Source organism: Anoplopoma fimbria, chromosome 20 (genome assembly GCF_027596085.1).
Source record: "Anoplopoma fimbria isolate UVic2021 breed Golden Eagle Sablefish chromosome 20, Afim_UVic_2022, whole genome shotgun sequence".
Taxonomy (NCBI): domain Eukaryota; kingdom Metazoa; phylum Chordata; class Actinopteri; order Perciformes; family Anoplopomatidae; genus Anoplopoma; species Anoplopoma fimbria.
The window spans coordinates 8905067-8920490 of NC_072468.1; the positions used below are offsets into that span (position 1 = coordinate 8905067).

Here is a 15424-nt window from a genome sequence, read left to right on the forward strand (position 1 = left end):
TATTTAACTGGGCTACAGCAGTGCCTGCAGTGGGCTACTATTCCCACATAAGTTCAGCTGACTACAATAACAAACAATCCTGCTCCAATGCGCGCTCCCTAAAGCTGCGGGAGTGCGCAGCCAATTTGCAGTAGCCATGGCTGCAGTGAGGACTTTTAAAGTACATCAACGTGCTTCGGATTAAAATGCACATCGTGAGTTCATCCTGTTCTGTTTAAACACCTGTTAGTATCGACCTGGACAGATCCGTCCCCTGTTGACCGGAAGGAGACGGATTTTGTATTGCCATCATCAGCTTCACAACATCTTTACTCGAAGCCGTCCACACCGACCTGTCGGCATGCTCCACAAACAGGTTCAAAGAGCAGCCGGTGGGTTTATCCGTCAAGATGAATATCTTCTTACACTTCCGAAGTTGTTGCAGAGTGAGTAGACCTTCAATCATTCCTGCACACACCCGTTTATGCCTTTGTAAATTAGCTCACTTTGTATTCAAGCATATACAGTATATAGCAATAAGAATATAATACTTGAGAATGCGAATATATAGCCTCAGTTTATTGCCTATGGAAAGTGAATTTTGCGATTTTAATCATCCAAAGGTAAACAAATAAACTCTACAAGCTACAGCAGAATAAGCATATCACATAACTCTGGAGAAGGCTGCAGCCACCGACAGGCACATGTCTAACATGGTTATCAAACGGGGACTTGTCTGTTAGTGTTGTCATTGCGTTCATCATGGTGAGCTACTGGTTTCACTGGGATGCAGGGGGCTCATCTGGGCGGGGTGACTCCTCCACTGGAGCAGACAATAGGCCAGCTGCGTCAAGTTATCACGGTAACACAAATTCACACCGGATGTTGCTCGAGTTCACCGAGAAAATAAGGGCATGATGCTACACAGCATTACTTTTTCTCAACCTGCTTACTTTGTTTAATTGACTTTTACTGGTGATGCATGTTATCTTAAAAAAGTGTCCTAAGATCCTTGTAGTAGCTATTTTAAGAACATTACTCAGATCTCACCTTTCTTTCATTTCTATCAAAGTATAATTAAATGGTCAATAATGAACTTTATGCTCAAATATGCCACAATGTTTGTTGAGACCGAGATAGCCTTCTGAAGACCTACAGATACAGAAAGATGGAGCTGAGCAATACATTAATCTACACGAAATATATATCACCAATCATATGTAGACTGTTTTGGAAAAGGACAAATAATACAGCACTGAACCAGGAAGTTTGAGTCCCCTAAAATAAATTAAAAGCATTTCTCAGCCCAAACAATCAGTTTTAATAATTAACCTTATTACATTTAGAGCTGAAACAATGATCATTAGTTACTTAGTTCGCCAACAGGAAATTGATCAACTACTCTTTGATAATTGAATAATCGTTTGAGTCATTTTCAAAGTAAAAACTGCCGAAACTTTTCTGGTTCCAGCTTCTCAAATGTGAGCGTTATATGATAATAAATTGAATATCTCTGGGTGTTGAACTGCTGACATCTGCCATTTTATAGACAAAACTAATCTGGAAAATGATCTTCTATTTAATTGAGTATTAGAATAATTGTCTTGATAACTCTAGAAAAGATTAAAGTAACTGTAAAGGTGAATGTTCAAATTAATTAAACCATCAAAATTTAGTTTACAGTAAATGTAATTGAATGTGTGAAATGTAATTATGATTATAATGATGATAATGATGATGATGATTATACTAATAGTAAGTATTATTATTATGGTACAAGTCATCAAAATAACACAGCCCCAGCAGTGAAATCCTGTTTTGAAATATGTGACCGGAAGTCAAGCTGTAGTGTTTCTGATTAGCTTGACAATACTTTCTAAACCCTGCAAAGGAAAGCGGACTGGTCGCAGAGCATCATCCTGGGGAGGGCGAGCCGAGATGTTTACACCTTCTGGTTTTTCTGGAGAAATATTAGCCACGCGTCGCCGCCGCCGCCGCCATGCCGTAGACAACCCACCGGGCGTTTAGATGAAGCCTAACGGGGACCTCAGCAGGGAGGAAACGGGGTGGCTGTAACCGAGGGTGGGGAGGGAGGATGTACTGGGCTGCCGGCTTTGCCTCTTCCCAGCCGTGTGTGGTTGAACTCGGGCGGAATCACAGCCTGCCCCTCGGGCTGTGCGGCTCCGAGCAGCAGCAGTCTCTGTATGGCTATATCATCGCCGTCCCCTTGCAGGACTGCGGGGGCATCATGTCGGCTCTGGGGTCGGACTCCTGGTGGAAGAAGACCCTGTACATCACTGGGGGGGCCCTGCTGGCTGCTGCAGCCTACCTACTGCATGAACTGCTCGCCATCAGGTAAGAACCCAAAGCATGCCTCGTCGCTTCTTCATCATCATCATCATCATCATCATCATCATCACCATCAATTATGTTTTATTTAATCCTCAGAGCCGTGCAGGTCTGTTAATCCCACCTGCAGTCAGTGACCTATCCGTATCATTGGCATGGGGCGTGATTAAAAACATGAATGGAGACGGGAGTGCCTCCGTAGGATGTCAATTCTGTGCAGATCTCGCGGTGGTTGCTGAGGTTTCAGCCCCTGTTTTCCTCCTTTCCAAGGACGCGACGCTAGATGGAGAGAGATACAAATAAAAAATGAAATATATCTATATAATAAATAATAAACTGAGTCACGTGCCCGCTCCCCGTGCCAGCTCCGTCGGCACCTGAGCGTTTATAAACGAAGCGCTCCTTGGGCGCTGCGGAGTCAGACCGACCTCTAATGAACTCTGCTGCCTGGAGACATTCAGAACGAACACACCTGCATTAGATTAGTAATGATGGCGGATGGATCAGATGTGATCAGCCCCTGCGATAGAACAGTGATTATCTCGGGGCTATTGTTAGTGCCTGTCAATGGGGGGGGGGATTATTTTTGGCCAGGCCAGTGCCAGGGAGTAAGTACATCCTGTAACAGTGGCCCGGTAGTGTCCGCTTTCACTCTCACCCCCCCCCCCCCCCCCCCCCGTCATAATCTGTGTAACCGTGTATTTCGTGCAGAAAACGCTGCTGCATGGAAATCACGTGCGGACTACTGAGGCCGGACCCGCAGCCCGCCGGCATCGTCTGTTTCTGCCATGTGATGTGTTGTTGGCACTGGCGCGAGCTCTGCCACAGTCAGATGTTATCTCCCCCCCCCCCCCCCTTTTTATGTTCGGAGAGCTCGTTAAGTGGCTCTTCAAGTAGGACATTTAAATAAACACACAAGGACAGACCAGGCATGATAGCAGAGTGTACAAAGATGAGATCTGGAATGGTTTCAGCACCGTGTGACTGTGGACAGCGACTTTAGAGACTTGGATCGGGGTTTCAGCATAACATGACAATGGACAGCGACACACAATATGCACAATTATACAGTTCATAGATTTTACATACAGTAATACTTCTCCCATTTATTAGGGAACACCTAGCTCAAACGAGTGCAGCATAACAGTCCTGCAGTTAATCTTCCCTTCATGAAGGTTATTAAAACCGTTTTTTTTAAAGAGGTTTTGATTCTGCAGTTTGTGCCGCTGTTGAACTGTATTGAATTATACATAGAGGTGTTCCTGTTATTTAGCTTAGCCTTAGCCTAAGCCTAAACATTGGGTGGACAAAATGTCATGAACAACCGTCAGTAGGCCATAATGTGATACAATTCAACAGCACCAAAAGCTACATCTACCAAAATCATCACAAACATGAATGTAGAAGTGTTGAAGCCATTGCCATGGGTTATGTGTGAATATATATTTGCCAAAAAGTTATTCACAAACAAAGGCATATACAGTACATTTTCATACAAAGTATGAAGAGTATAACACAACGTTAGGGTTAAAGGTGCAGTCAGTTTGTGTTTTAAAGGATTTACCCTCGTTTTCATCTTTACGCTGAGCCCTTTTGCACAGCTCAACAAGGAATTGAATCAGATGTTACCTTATCATGTTACAGCCCAAAGAGGGTTTTTTTTTTTTTTTTACTTTATAGTAATTTTAGAGGCTTTAGCATGTTGGTGGATTGAATTGTGTTATACAGAGAGGCATTTCTATGATCCTATCCATTTATATCACTGAGGGGGATATAAATGGATTGGTTGAACAGGCACTAATATGGGATAAGAAGCCCCGGCATTTGTCATCAATGCTGTAAACCATCATCTAACACAATAATATAATAGCTGACCAATGATAAGAAATATATTAGTAGCTAACTAGCTTACTTCCTGTTCCAATAATAATGTTATAGCACTATAGGCTTGCTGAGGAACTAGCTAGCTAACTTGAATTCTGCCCTGTAAGCATCCATGGTAATGTGTGTGTTCTGTAGCATTAGTGTTACTGTTAAAGTAAGAGCAAGTTGCAAATTTGGAAATAAAGTTTGTATATAAATCAAAATTAGGTGTGAGGCAAGATCCCTCATGGGGGCTTCTTCCCCTGGTAGTAGGACCCCGGGATATATTTATATAATATATATATATTAAAGTTATGAGATATGTTTTAAACTGGCAACGGATTCTACTATTCATATTATTATTCAATTTTGTTAAATATAAATGTGGAGTACAACTGACACAGTTATATTACATTATTCAGACTTGAGGAACTTTGGCCAGTGATGATGCTAATGTTTGCTGCATAAATTACATCTGGTGAGAAATAGCGAACCATAAGTTTGACATGTTAGAAATAAAACTGGGTTTCTCCTTGATTATGGTTAGACGCTTAAGTAGTATACAAAGCAGGTCATGGAACTGGTCATAAATACATAAATAAAGTTCCCATGTTGTGGTCAGGAAAACAATGTAGTCTATTTGTTTCGGGTATGCCCTATTTTATATCCCTCTCGATGGTTATCCCAGCAAACAAATGGTAAATGCAATTAACAGGAAATGGACAGACACATTTGAGATCAGCATATTGGCACAATTGCTACATGGACAATAGATCAGCAGCAGTTAAGGGAACACAGCCAGACAAAGAGCATCAGTAGAATAGTTTATAATTGTATAATTGTTTTCAGCAGGCATGAGGGATGGGAAATGTCCTGCAGTGTGTTTGCTTAAAACCGGAGCAGTGCGATGACTCAGTCCGTCAATAATTTTAATTTGAAAAAAGAAGCATCTAATGCCATCCAGCTCAGTGGTGATAGTGATACAGCATTAACAGTATTGTGCACATATAATCAGCTCTTTTCTCATTTTCAAAGGACAACCTACCAATAAAACAGTCAATATAATACCTTTGTTTTCTATGGGTCATATTGGTCACCTTAACTAAACCTAGACAAGTAAATATGGGAACTCATTTACATGACAAGAGGAGGGATAAAGTTGCAATATTGATTGAAAACATAGAAACAACCTGTGGTTGAATCGAGCATTACAGAATGGATTTCTTTCTTCATGGAGTTCAACCAGGACAACAAAATGTAGGTCTGCACAAAGATACTGCTTGAAAGTTAATGAAGTGAAGCCGCCGCTGTCTCTGAAAATAAAAATGTGTGTTGGTGGGTGGTTGACAGGTCGGGGACCCAGGGACTTGCTGCTGTGTCACCGTGCTATAATAAACTACAGATGTGACCCTTTCCTCCCAGAAAGGTTTATTAGAGCCTGAAACTGAACAGCAAGTCCCGCTCCCTGTGCAGACGCTAAGTTCTGTTTTGGTATTCATCTCACAGCACTGGCTGACCTAGAAAACAGGTAGTAACACCGGTCGCTCTCAGCCAGACTTGTGACAATTTAACATTTAAATCAAAGGAAACCATTACTGTCTGTGAAGTTTGTATCAATGCTCTAAATACTTTTGTTCCTGCTGGTGTCTACTTATAGTCAGCAGGGTCAAAGATATCAAAGCTTATGTTCCTCCCTGAAGAATCAGCCATTTGCTGTGCTTTATTTCTAAAAAACAGAGTGGGAAGATCCCATCACAGCATCAAACACGAAGCTTTGGAGGGAAGTGATTTTGCATTCTGCTTATTGTCAATCAAACATTACTCCAAAGCAAATATTATTGTCACATTAAGGTCTTTTTATTTAGAAAATAAATACATGTTTGGTTTGACACCATGGATTTTAAATTTAGATGTACCAGTATATGTTAAAAGACATTAACAAATAACCGTAAATTATATTCACTTATCTTATACAATAGGCATGTCTAACTGATCTCACAGCGTACACTAATACGTAGATTAGTCCAAACATTACTGTTGGCTTACTAAAGATATTGTGTTCTTTATCTGTGTAGGAAGGAGCAGGAGCTGGACTCTAAAGATGCCATCATCCTCCATCAGTTCTCCAGGCCAAAGAACGGCGTGCCCAGCCTCTCACCCTTCTGCCTCAAGATAGAGACGTACCTGCGCATGGTGGACCTGCCCTACCAGGTGATGCTCAGCAGAATGTCTCACAGTTTATAACACTTGAAGCTATGAAGACGGCTCTTAGGAGCTCTTTGCTGTGGTGTTTCTGGACTTTACCTCCCAGAGATCTCCGGCTAATCAAACAGCCTCTACGCCTTTTAATTCTGTTGGTGAAGCTTGCGTTGCTGTCTCAGTTTGTAATGTTGCCTCTTCAGCCATGGCTTCTCATGCTAACTAACCAGTTCTTTCAACATGCCAAAAAAGTAAAACATATGTCTTTCTGTGTGCCAGTAGATATTTCATTGTGTCGTACCAAAATGCATATCCAATAAGAAAGTTATCATGCTTTTAATTCATTACAAGTAGGCTTATTGCATAATTTCCTTCATTCCAATTCATGTCTGTTTAAGTAATGTGATTGAAGCATCATCTCCACTTTTTGATCTTCCTTCATTAATACCTAGAAAGATGATAATTGCTTGCCTTCTTCTTTTAGAGACACATATTTAAACATTAAGTGGACCGATTGGTTACTAAACTACTTGGCTTTTGACCCCTTGAAAAGAAGCCTTTTATACACAAAAGTGATTTTTTTTTTTCCTCAGATGGTTTTATCTGAATATGTTTAAGGGGCGTGAACAGATTTATTAACCAGTAATTCACTAGAGTAAGCTAAATTTGAAAAAAAAAGTTAATAAAAACAAAAATACACTGTGTAGCCAAAGTTTTTTTACTGTTCTGCTTTCCCATCTTGTTAAAGGAATTCAGTTATTGCATATTGTATATCCACAAAGTTGGTTGACTTGAGAGAGAATGTTCTAAAGCTGTGCAGCAAAGGCCAAGCTCTCCTAGCTTTAAGGTTTTAGTATGAGATAAACTTCAGAAACAATCCTACAATTCCCACAATGCAACTCGATGTCATATTAGATCCTTGGGGGCGGCTTCATTGCGTAGTGGAGAGCAAGGTAGTTCTCCAATCAGAGGGTCGGTGGTTCGATACCCGGCTTCGGCAGTCGATGTGTCCTTGGGCAAGACACTTAACCTCAAGTTGCTCCCGAAGGCTTGCCATCGGTGTGGACTGGATGTTGCATGAATGTTAGTTAGAGTCTGATGGTGGTGCCTTGCATGGTAGCCTGTCATCAGTGTGTGAATGGGTGAATGATATGTAATATACTACTGATTGTAAGTCGCTTTGGATAAAAGCGTCTGCTAAATGACTGTAATGTAATGTAATGTAATCCTTCTTGCTCTGTAAACACACTTCCAGGCTTCCTGTTAAAAATGTGCAGTGTTCAAGTACAAGCCAAGATAATCTTGATGGCAAGATAACATGTCTGCTGTCTGTACAGGTTGAGTTGTATTCCTCATGACCAATAAACTGGACTTATTGTGTAAGATCGGTTGAGTGACCCATGAGTTCTAAACTGAAATACACCATATTAAAAGTCAGCAACAGGAAAAAAAAAATGTCTTTGCATGTCAGTCTACAATAACACGCCCAGGACATGTATGTAGAATTCGACATATTCTTATATGAGGCTGTTTCTCTCTGCAGAACTACTTTGATGGAAAGCTGTCGCCGCAGGGTAAGATGCCCTGGATCGAGTACAACCACGAGCAGGCGTCGGGGTCAGAGTTCATCGTGGACTTCCTGGAGGAGAAGCTGGGTGCCAACCTCAACTACAACCTCACCCCGCACGAGAGAGCCGTGTCCCGAGCTATCACCAAAATGGTCGAGGAACACCTGTACTGGTAGGGAGATCATACGTAGAGAGAATGTCGTGTTGATTACAGCTGTGTATTTGGAAACCTGCTAGAAACTATAATTTTATTTGCTTAAAAACTTGTTTTGGCCTCCAGTGAATCGAATGGAAAAATGAAATTATAAATACCGTTTAGCTGATTTTAAAAGCAGAGTACAGTGACTTATCTGTAACTCAATGTAAATGTTGTGCTTGAGGGCTAAATTGATTCATTTGCTGACTTGAATATAGTACATTTATTTTTTAGAAATTCATATTTAAATACATATTTTAACACCTAAAAGTTATGTTAAACAGTATCAGGAACCGCCCACACAGATCTCAATGAAAAAGAGTAAATCATTTTTACAGCTAAAATAAGATCTATTGAGCTTTATTCATGCAGCCTTCCAGGCCAGGCTGACTCCATCCTCAGCATCAGCATTGTGTTATCTGCCATCCTTTGCTGTGGTGAGTCATCACAGTACCTCTGGATGAGAAACATGCCGCTGCTAGGAAATCATTTACCACTCCTTTTACGCCCTCCACAGAGTGTTTTCCATTACCTAAAAGCGCTATCCATCTTTCATTCCCCCCCCACAGACACAGACACACACAGACACACACAGACACACACAGACACACTCACTGTGTGGTCCAGGGTGATGTGCCCTATTCTACATTTAATATTGTCAGGACACATTTTGAACTGAACCTGTGGATCTTAGTTGTCACCTTCAGACCGTTAAAGCATTTTCATCTGTAAAGAAAGAGAGTAAATGAGGATGTGTTATGTGTAACACCGTTCAATGTGTTAGGAGATGTTGTAATTGGGCGAAATATAGGAGATTGCACCTTTCGTGTGCTGTAAAAAGGGAATACCATAACACTCCTCCAAAGCTATAGAGGTAATGCATGTAACCGACATCATCCCTCCCTGCGTCTCCTCCTTGCTGTCTTTTCTCTGCTCCTCCACGCACCCTGTGCCATGTTTAGACCCACATATAGACCTATTGATTGAATTATTTATGTCAGGGAAGGGCAATGTGGCGCCTGAGTTGCTCATTGAAGAGCTACAGAGCTGCTGGCCAGCAGCAGCAACTGATGGTGAAGTCATACACACACTGTTTCCCACAAGTCCTTCTGGTTGATGTTGCTATGACAATAAGATAACAGGAAACTGTGGTGACTGTGCCTTATGCTTTATCTACCATTGCTGTTCTAGCATTACATTGAATTGTTAGTTTTTGGAGATAATAGTCAAGAAAGACAAAAAATATCTTAATATTTCCAATAATCTCATAAATCATTCTCGTAAAAACAATTGATCAAATTACTTTGTGTAATGGCTATGGATCACTTGGAGTGACCTTTTCCCAGTTTAGCCTCTTAAAGCTCCCTTTATTGGTTTTACGAGCTGTAAATTCTGCTCTCACATCAACTCTGTGTCTAGAAGCAGCAGGCAGCTGTTATATAAAATGGCAGTAAATAATGGACTTGCATTTATCAGGTGGACACAATCAAGACTCCAAATGAATTAAATTTTGGCCATGTTTCTGCTAGAAGTGTGTCTTACACATGATCTTATGTCAGATTTTTTACAGTAAATTCCACTGCCCCAGTGGCTAAAGTAATCAATAAAATCAATTTTAAATCTAAATACAACTTTTTTTTTCTCGAACATTTTTGTGAAATTCTATAAAAACACAATTGGTTGGTATAATAGTTTTTTTAAACCTAAATAGCATTTTAATTCTAAAAAGGCCAAGGTGCCATTCTCTGCTGATGAGTTTATACATTTTATAAATTGTCCAGTAGGAACCAATTTAACTAGTACTCATAAAATCCTACTGACTGCAATTGAAAGGTGCAACAAGGACAAATAAGATGACTGCCTTCTTGCATCCCCTGTCTGACCCCACTGAAACTGACTGGCTAAATCTTGTTTTAATAATTGAATCTGCTAAGCAAAGTTTTTTCCAAATCTTGAAACAAAGGACTGTTTATCCTCTTGGGACAACAGATACTGTTACAGGAAGTAATGTATGGGCTCTGGACAGTCACCACTCCCAGATGTTATGTGGGTCAGATGCTTTAATTCAATTTCCATTGAGCGACTAGTCATCTAGAGTGATCCAGAAGACTGCAGGCTTGAGATGGAGGCTCCTTTACTGTCGTATCACAGCTTAGGGGGTAACCACCACCAGAGAATTATGACATGAGGCTTCCAGGCTTTCAGATGAACTGTGAGAAAAGCTCGGTCTGTATTTCCACTGAGCTGGTGTGAGAAAGTGCAAGTGTGTAAGGATAAAGCAGCTCAATCTTGTTAGTGTTTAAGCAGCTTGGCTGGATAAATATCAACAGAGCAGATTCCACATTCACTGTACCAAATATCAGAGACAGTTACTCTTTTCATTATGTGTATTAACGGGATCAATGCAGGTAGAACAACTGTTTCTTATTGGCTCTACTTTATTGAAGCTGTAGTCACAAAATAGGAGATGTAGATAAGTAGAAGCAGATGTTAGATAGGCTTGTTTGCACACATACACATGATCCGTCCGTTTACTGCTATCAGGATGGCTCGTGTAGCTGCCCAGGATTCCTTTTGGAAAAAATATTTGAACGCAAGCAAGAGGGAATTTCAATGACTCAACAATGCAGCAAAAAAGTGTTTTTTCAATTTTTTTTATCCAAATCTGTAATCACCTTTTTGCCTCTAACCTATTTACTAAAGGAGAGACAGCAAAAGACTCTTGTGTTTTTCTTATGTACACACAACAGCAGTCTGACGGTTTGAATATATTGTGTTCTTGCAGCATAGCTGATAAATGGGCAGTTGGACGGAAGTGGTGGTGCACTTTTATTGATCAATAGCCATAAAGCTTTGATGGTAGCAGAACACAGCAGCTGAACCTCAAAGTCTTATTGTCGTCACTACCATACACGCTGCATGTTCGATTCCTGTCGATCTCACACTTACTTTTGTATTTAGAACTGGCCTTGCTGATTAGGAATTGTGTGCTGCTTTTAAGAATTGCTTTATGTTGCTAAAATAAATATTAACAAGGTTAACTTTTGGACAATAGTTCACACCAGTGGGATTCCCGTTTTCCGACATGTCGCCAAAAACTGGTTCACGCTGTAACATCCAGATGATTGGTGAGACTATAAGAGGGTGTAGCATCTTTGTAAGTAGTCACTTTTCTCAGCGGTATGATCCTGATACCTGTGAGATTGTGTGTATGCTGAGTGTGATAACTCTTTGTCAGTCTGGAAATAGACTGAACTTTTACTGCCCTGCTGATGTGTAAAAGTTGTTTTGTTTTCCGTTACAAAACGGAAAATGACAGACCCATTCGTGCTCTGACACAAAAATCACATGACGTTAACACCCTCTTGTCTGCTGTGCGTTCTCTTTCAGGACGATAGCCTACTGTCAGTGGGTGGACAACGTGGAGGAAACTCAGAAGCTCCTGGCGATGAGCGGGCCCCTGAGCGACACACTGAAGTGGCTGCTGAGCCACCTGAACGGCAGCATGGTGCGCAGGGAGATGTACGGCCACGGCATCGGACGCTTCTCTAAGGAGGAGGTCTACACGCTGATGGAGAAGGACATGAGGACGCTGGCCACACTGTTGGGTAGGACAAGGGCTGTGTGTGTGTGTGTGTGTGTGTGTGTGTGTGTGTGTGTGTGTGTGTGTGTGTGTGTGTGTGTGTGTGTGTGTGTGTGTGTGTGTGTGTGTGTGTGTGTGTGTGTGTGTGTGTGTGTGTGTGTGTGTGTGTGTGTGTGTGTGTATAAGCATTCTTAATTCCTCCAAACCTTTGCCATCAAAATGTATTTACCTCATCAAATGTATGAGCAGGGATTATCCAAACTCTGTTATATAATCTGATACAACTGTTATCAGATTTTTTTTTATTTGGGTTAAAATAATATTATTATATACTATATTATTATTATAGTATGCATCTTATAGTATGCCATAAGTAGGAATAGTTCTGTTTCTAAAAGAAGTGGAATAGTCTTAAATGTATTCAGAAAATTAGTTGGTGGAAAGGAAGAAATTAGGCAGTTATGTTTTGCAGGAAATCATAAATAATTACCAGTGACAGTTTAAAGATTAAATTAGGCATAGGAAGTATTGTCATGTTGATGGCAGTACATTTGTATCAAGCTCATTTGTTACAGCACAACGAGGCGATAATGGCCAAAAAGTAGTTGGATAGCTCTGGCAGGCTAATGGGGCCTGATGAAGCAGTAGTAATAATGACTCATGGAGCTGACACTCTATTTCAGAATACATGTGAACAGTGATATATCCTTGGATTAAAAAAGGCATGTTTTATAATATCAATAAGTATCTGTCCCAGAGTTAAGCAGCGTGTAAACGTATATTATTTCCTTGCAGAGAAAATACCAAAGATTCATTCGAACATGTCAAAACAAAACATATCTGTCATTTCTCCTCCGTGTTTGTACTTAGTGAGGTATCGAAGAGATGGGAAAGTTCTGGACGTCAGCCACAGGGAAACAATATCAGTCTTCAGATGGAAGCAAAGAGTGGAAAGAAAAGTGATTTGCATCGATCTGTTTGTGCCATTTCAACGAACGACCACTTGTTGTAAAACGGAAAACGGATATTCCTAGAGTGAAAGCATCATCAGTACACTCAGCTCCTCTGTTGTTGTTTTCCACGCTCGAGCACCAAAAGTGTGACTCTAAAATCTGTTGTTACTGCCAGAAGTGCAGGTCTGCCAGCTTTAAGACGAAAGAAGTTGATTTTAAGTGTGTTAATAATATTACATTTGAAGTGTAAAAGTACAGGATAAACAGTTGAAATAGTTAACTATTTTTTGTCTTGTTATTATTTACCCTTCTCTTATCCAGGATTATCCCGTTGAGATTTTGTATCTCATTTACAAGGGGGTCCTGGCCAAGATGGCAGAGTAAAAGTTTCACACCAGCACCACATAAAAACACAAAAGAAAGACTTTAAAAACTAAACAGCAAAAAGTTAAAAATAATAATAAAATAAATTCACAGAAAACAGACTTAAACAAACACCAAATTGCATCAACCAAAGAAGAATCATTCATTGCCAACTAATAGTAATGGATATACAGTAAAAATAATTGACTAAAGGTAATGGATGCGTTTAGTTAAAGGTTTTATTGCTAATTAACCACCATTAGCTTGTTTATTCTCACTCTGTTTCATTAATTTATAACAATTTTTAAAAACGGAAAAATGTCTTTGCTTCAGAACTTCAAATTGCTATATATTCTCTGTCCCGTAGGAGACAAGAAGTACTTTATGGGCTCTAAAATGTCGACATTAGATGCTACAGTGTTTGGGCATCTAGCCCAAGCTATGTGGACTCTGCCTGGGACACGACCAGAGCAACTCATCAAAGGTAAGTGGATCTGTGAAGTACTCAGAGTAGAACAGATAATCAGATAATGAATTCAACTAAATGAATTAAAGCATTGCATATTTACTGTAGATACTGATGCTTTAGTTTGAGCTTTGTTATCGGCATGCTTTCAGTATATATAATAGTTTACAATGTTGTTTTTCTTGCTGGTTTGTCACACATGTATTTGTTTGTTCCAGCCACTAGATGGCAGTGATATTTTACTGCAATGCAGTGCTGCTGACACAGGCTTTGATTGTTGCTTTCACATCTTGCACAGAGTAGGGCACAATTGAGTCTCTGATCAGAGCTTGTAATGTCACAAATGAAGGTTCTCTGTTGTTGTTTTGATGCATCATTTCTGATGAAAGGGCTCATAATGAGTAGAAAACACAAAACATAAAGTATCCCAGATGTATTGTCTTCCTTTGTATCAGACTCATGATGTCAGTTAGCACCAGCGGTACCTTCTGCTGGTTTGAAACTGTATCTGTAGAAGTGTATGCATGTGAAACCTGCTGTGATTTCTTTCCAGGAGAGCTGATCAACCTGGGCATGTTCTGCGAGCGGATGCGGAGGAAGTTCTGGCCCGAGTGGTTCGTGGAGGTGGATGATCTTTATTATGACGGAGACAGCGAGAGCAGCGGCGGAAGCGTCTCCCCTACGGGCCTGCAGGACTTTGGCCTCTTCTCCCGGACCGACACTCTGGAGGACAGCGACGCCAGCGGCCACTCAGCCGGACACACGAACACGCACTCCCCCAAATCTGACCACTCGCTCTTTGACTCGGACGTGGGCACGGGATCCGACAATGACATTCAGCTCAAAGAGGAGCCCATTCCCGACCTGGAGGTTTGACCTGAGAGCGGTCGTGACCGGCTGACAGGTTGAGACTGACACGTTGAGACTGACACGAGAGGAGAACTGTGTCGGTTAGCTGGAAAAATCTGGCAGTCTGAACGGGTTGCCATAGAGCAGCTCTCACACAGCTGAAGAAAACTATTCCAGCTCCTCCATCTCCAATACCCACAACGATATACCTTCCTGATGGACAGACTGGGTATTAATATGCAGAGCATACAAACTGAACCTCTTAATACACATTCTACTGTGTGGTCTGCCCCCCTCCTGTGACATCAGAACTGTCCCTGTGGCAGTTTCTATTTGCCTTATTTGTCTCGTCCTAAGATGCAGAAGCCGGTGTGAAAGGTTAACGCAAAGGAAACATCTCGTGGAAAGTGCGGCGACGACGGAATAGTGGTGCAGAAGCGGCAGGTGGCACTTCACTTGCTATGAAAAGATGCAACTAATCACCACTCCGCCACGTGTCTTAACACACAAACCCCGTTGGAACAGGTGGAGATCGATCATGTGGCTGAAAGGAACAGCTGCTGCGTCTCGGCTGTTAACCATTCGTGTGCTGGAGAGGAAACACCGATGACACTGGGTGCCAGTTCATTTTCTAGTCTAGATTGATCCTCGTGTCATTTCCTTTATGCTACTACATGATGTATGTCTCCATAAGACCACGTCCATAAATGCACTCGTAGTCCTATGAAAGAGAAGTCAGAGGGAAAGAGGGGCAGATTTTTGCTCATTTCATTTACCACTTATTATCCTTACTTCTCTCTTATTAGTTGTTATTTTCTTGCACTTTGTTAATGGGTAAGTTGGTGCTTTCCGTCAATGATTTTAACATCTTTTTGTTCTGGTAAAGTGCTGCAATTTGTATATTTGACCACTAGATGGAGTTACCAGTCAGCCTGATGCCTTCTTTATTCTGGAACATCAAGGTCATTCCACCCTGAGGAACTGCAGTCCATTAAACACAACAAAATATTTCTCCTACAGTCCCAAACTTTAATATTGTGGTTCCCAATCATAGGT

General features: G+C 41.0%; 1 protein-coding gene across 1 annotated transcript; it reads left to right on the forward strand.

Annotated features, from left to right (window-relative positions):
- Positions 1 to 1768: 1768 nt before the first annotated feature.
- faxcb (failed axon connections homolog, metaxin like GST domain containing b) lies at positions 1769 to 15074 on the forward strand. The gene is made up of 6 exons (XM_054621751.1): positions 1769 to 2334; positions 6267 to 6402; positions 7934 to 8130; positions 11545 to 11762; positions 13421 to 13537; positions 14073 to 15074. Exons 1-6 carry the CDS (start codon positions 2075 to 2077, stop codon positions 14393 to 14395), a joined length of 1251 nt encoding a protein of 416 aa, XP_054477726.1. The 5' UTR covers positions 1769 to 2074; the 3' UTR covers positions 14396 to 15074.
- The last annotated feature ends 350 nt before the right edge of the window (positions 15075 to 15424 follow it).

What these genes read in the sequence shown, in the direction of transcription:
- faxcb (XM_054621751.1), top strand. Translation starts at nt 2,075, where the DNA reads ATGTACTGGGCTGCCGGCTTTGCCTCTTCCCAGCCGTGTGTGGTTGAA. An exon ending in CATGAACTGCTCGCCATCAG is followed by an intron (nt 2,335 to 6,266) that starts GTAAGAACCCAA and finishes TTATCTGTGTAG; the next exon opens with GAAGGAGCAGGAGCTGGACT. An exon ending in ACCAGAGCAACTCATCAAAG is followed by an intron (nt 13,538 to 14,072) that starts GTAAGTGGATCT and finishes ATTTCTTTCCAG; the next exon opens with GAGAGCTGATCAACCTGGGC.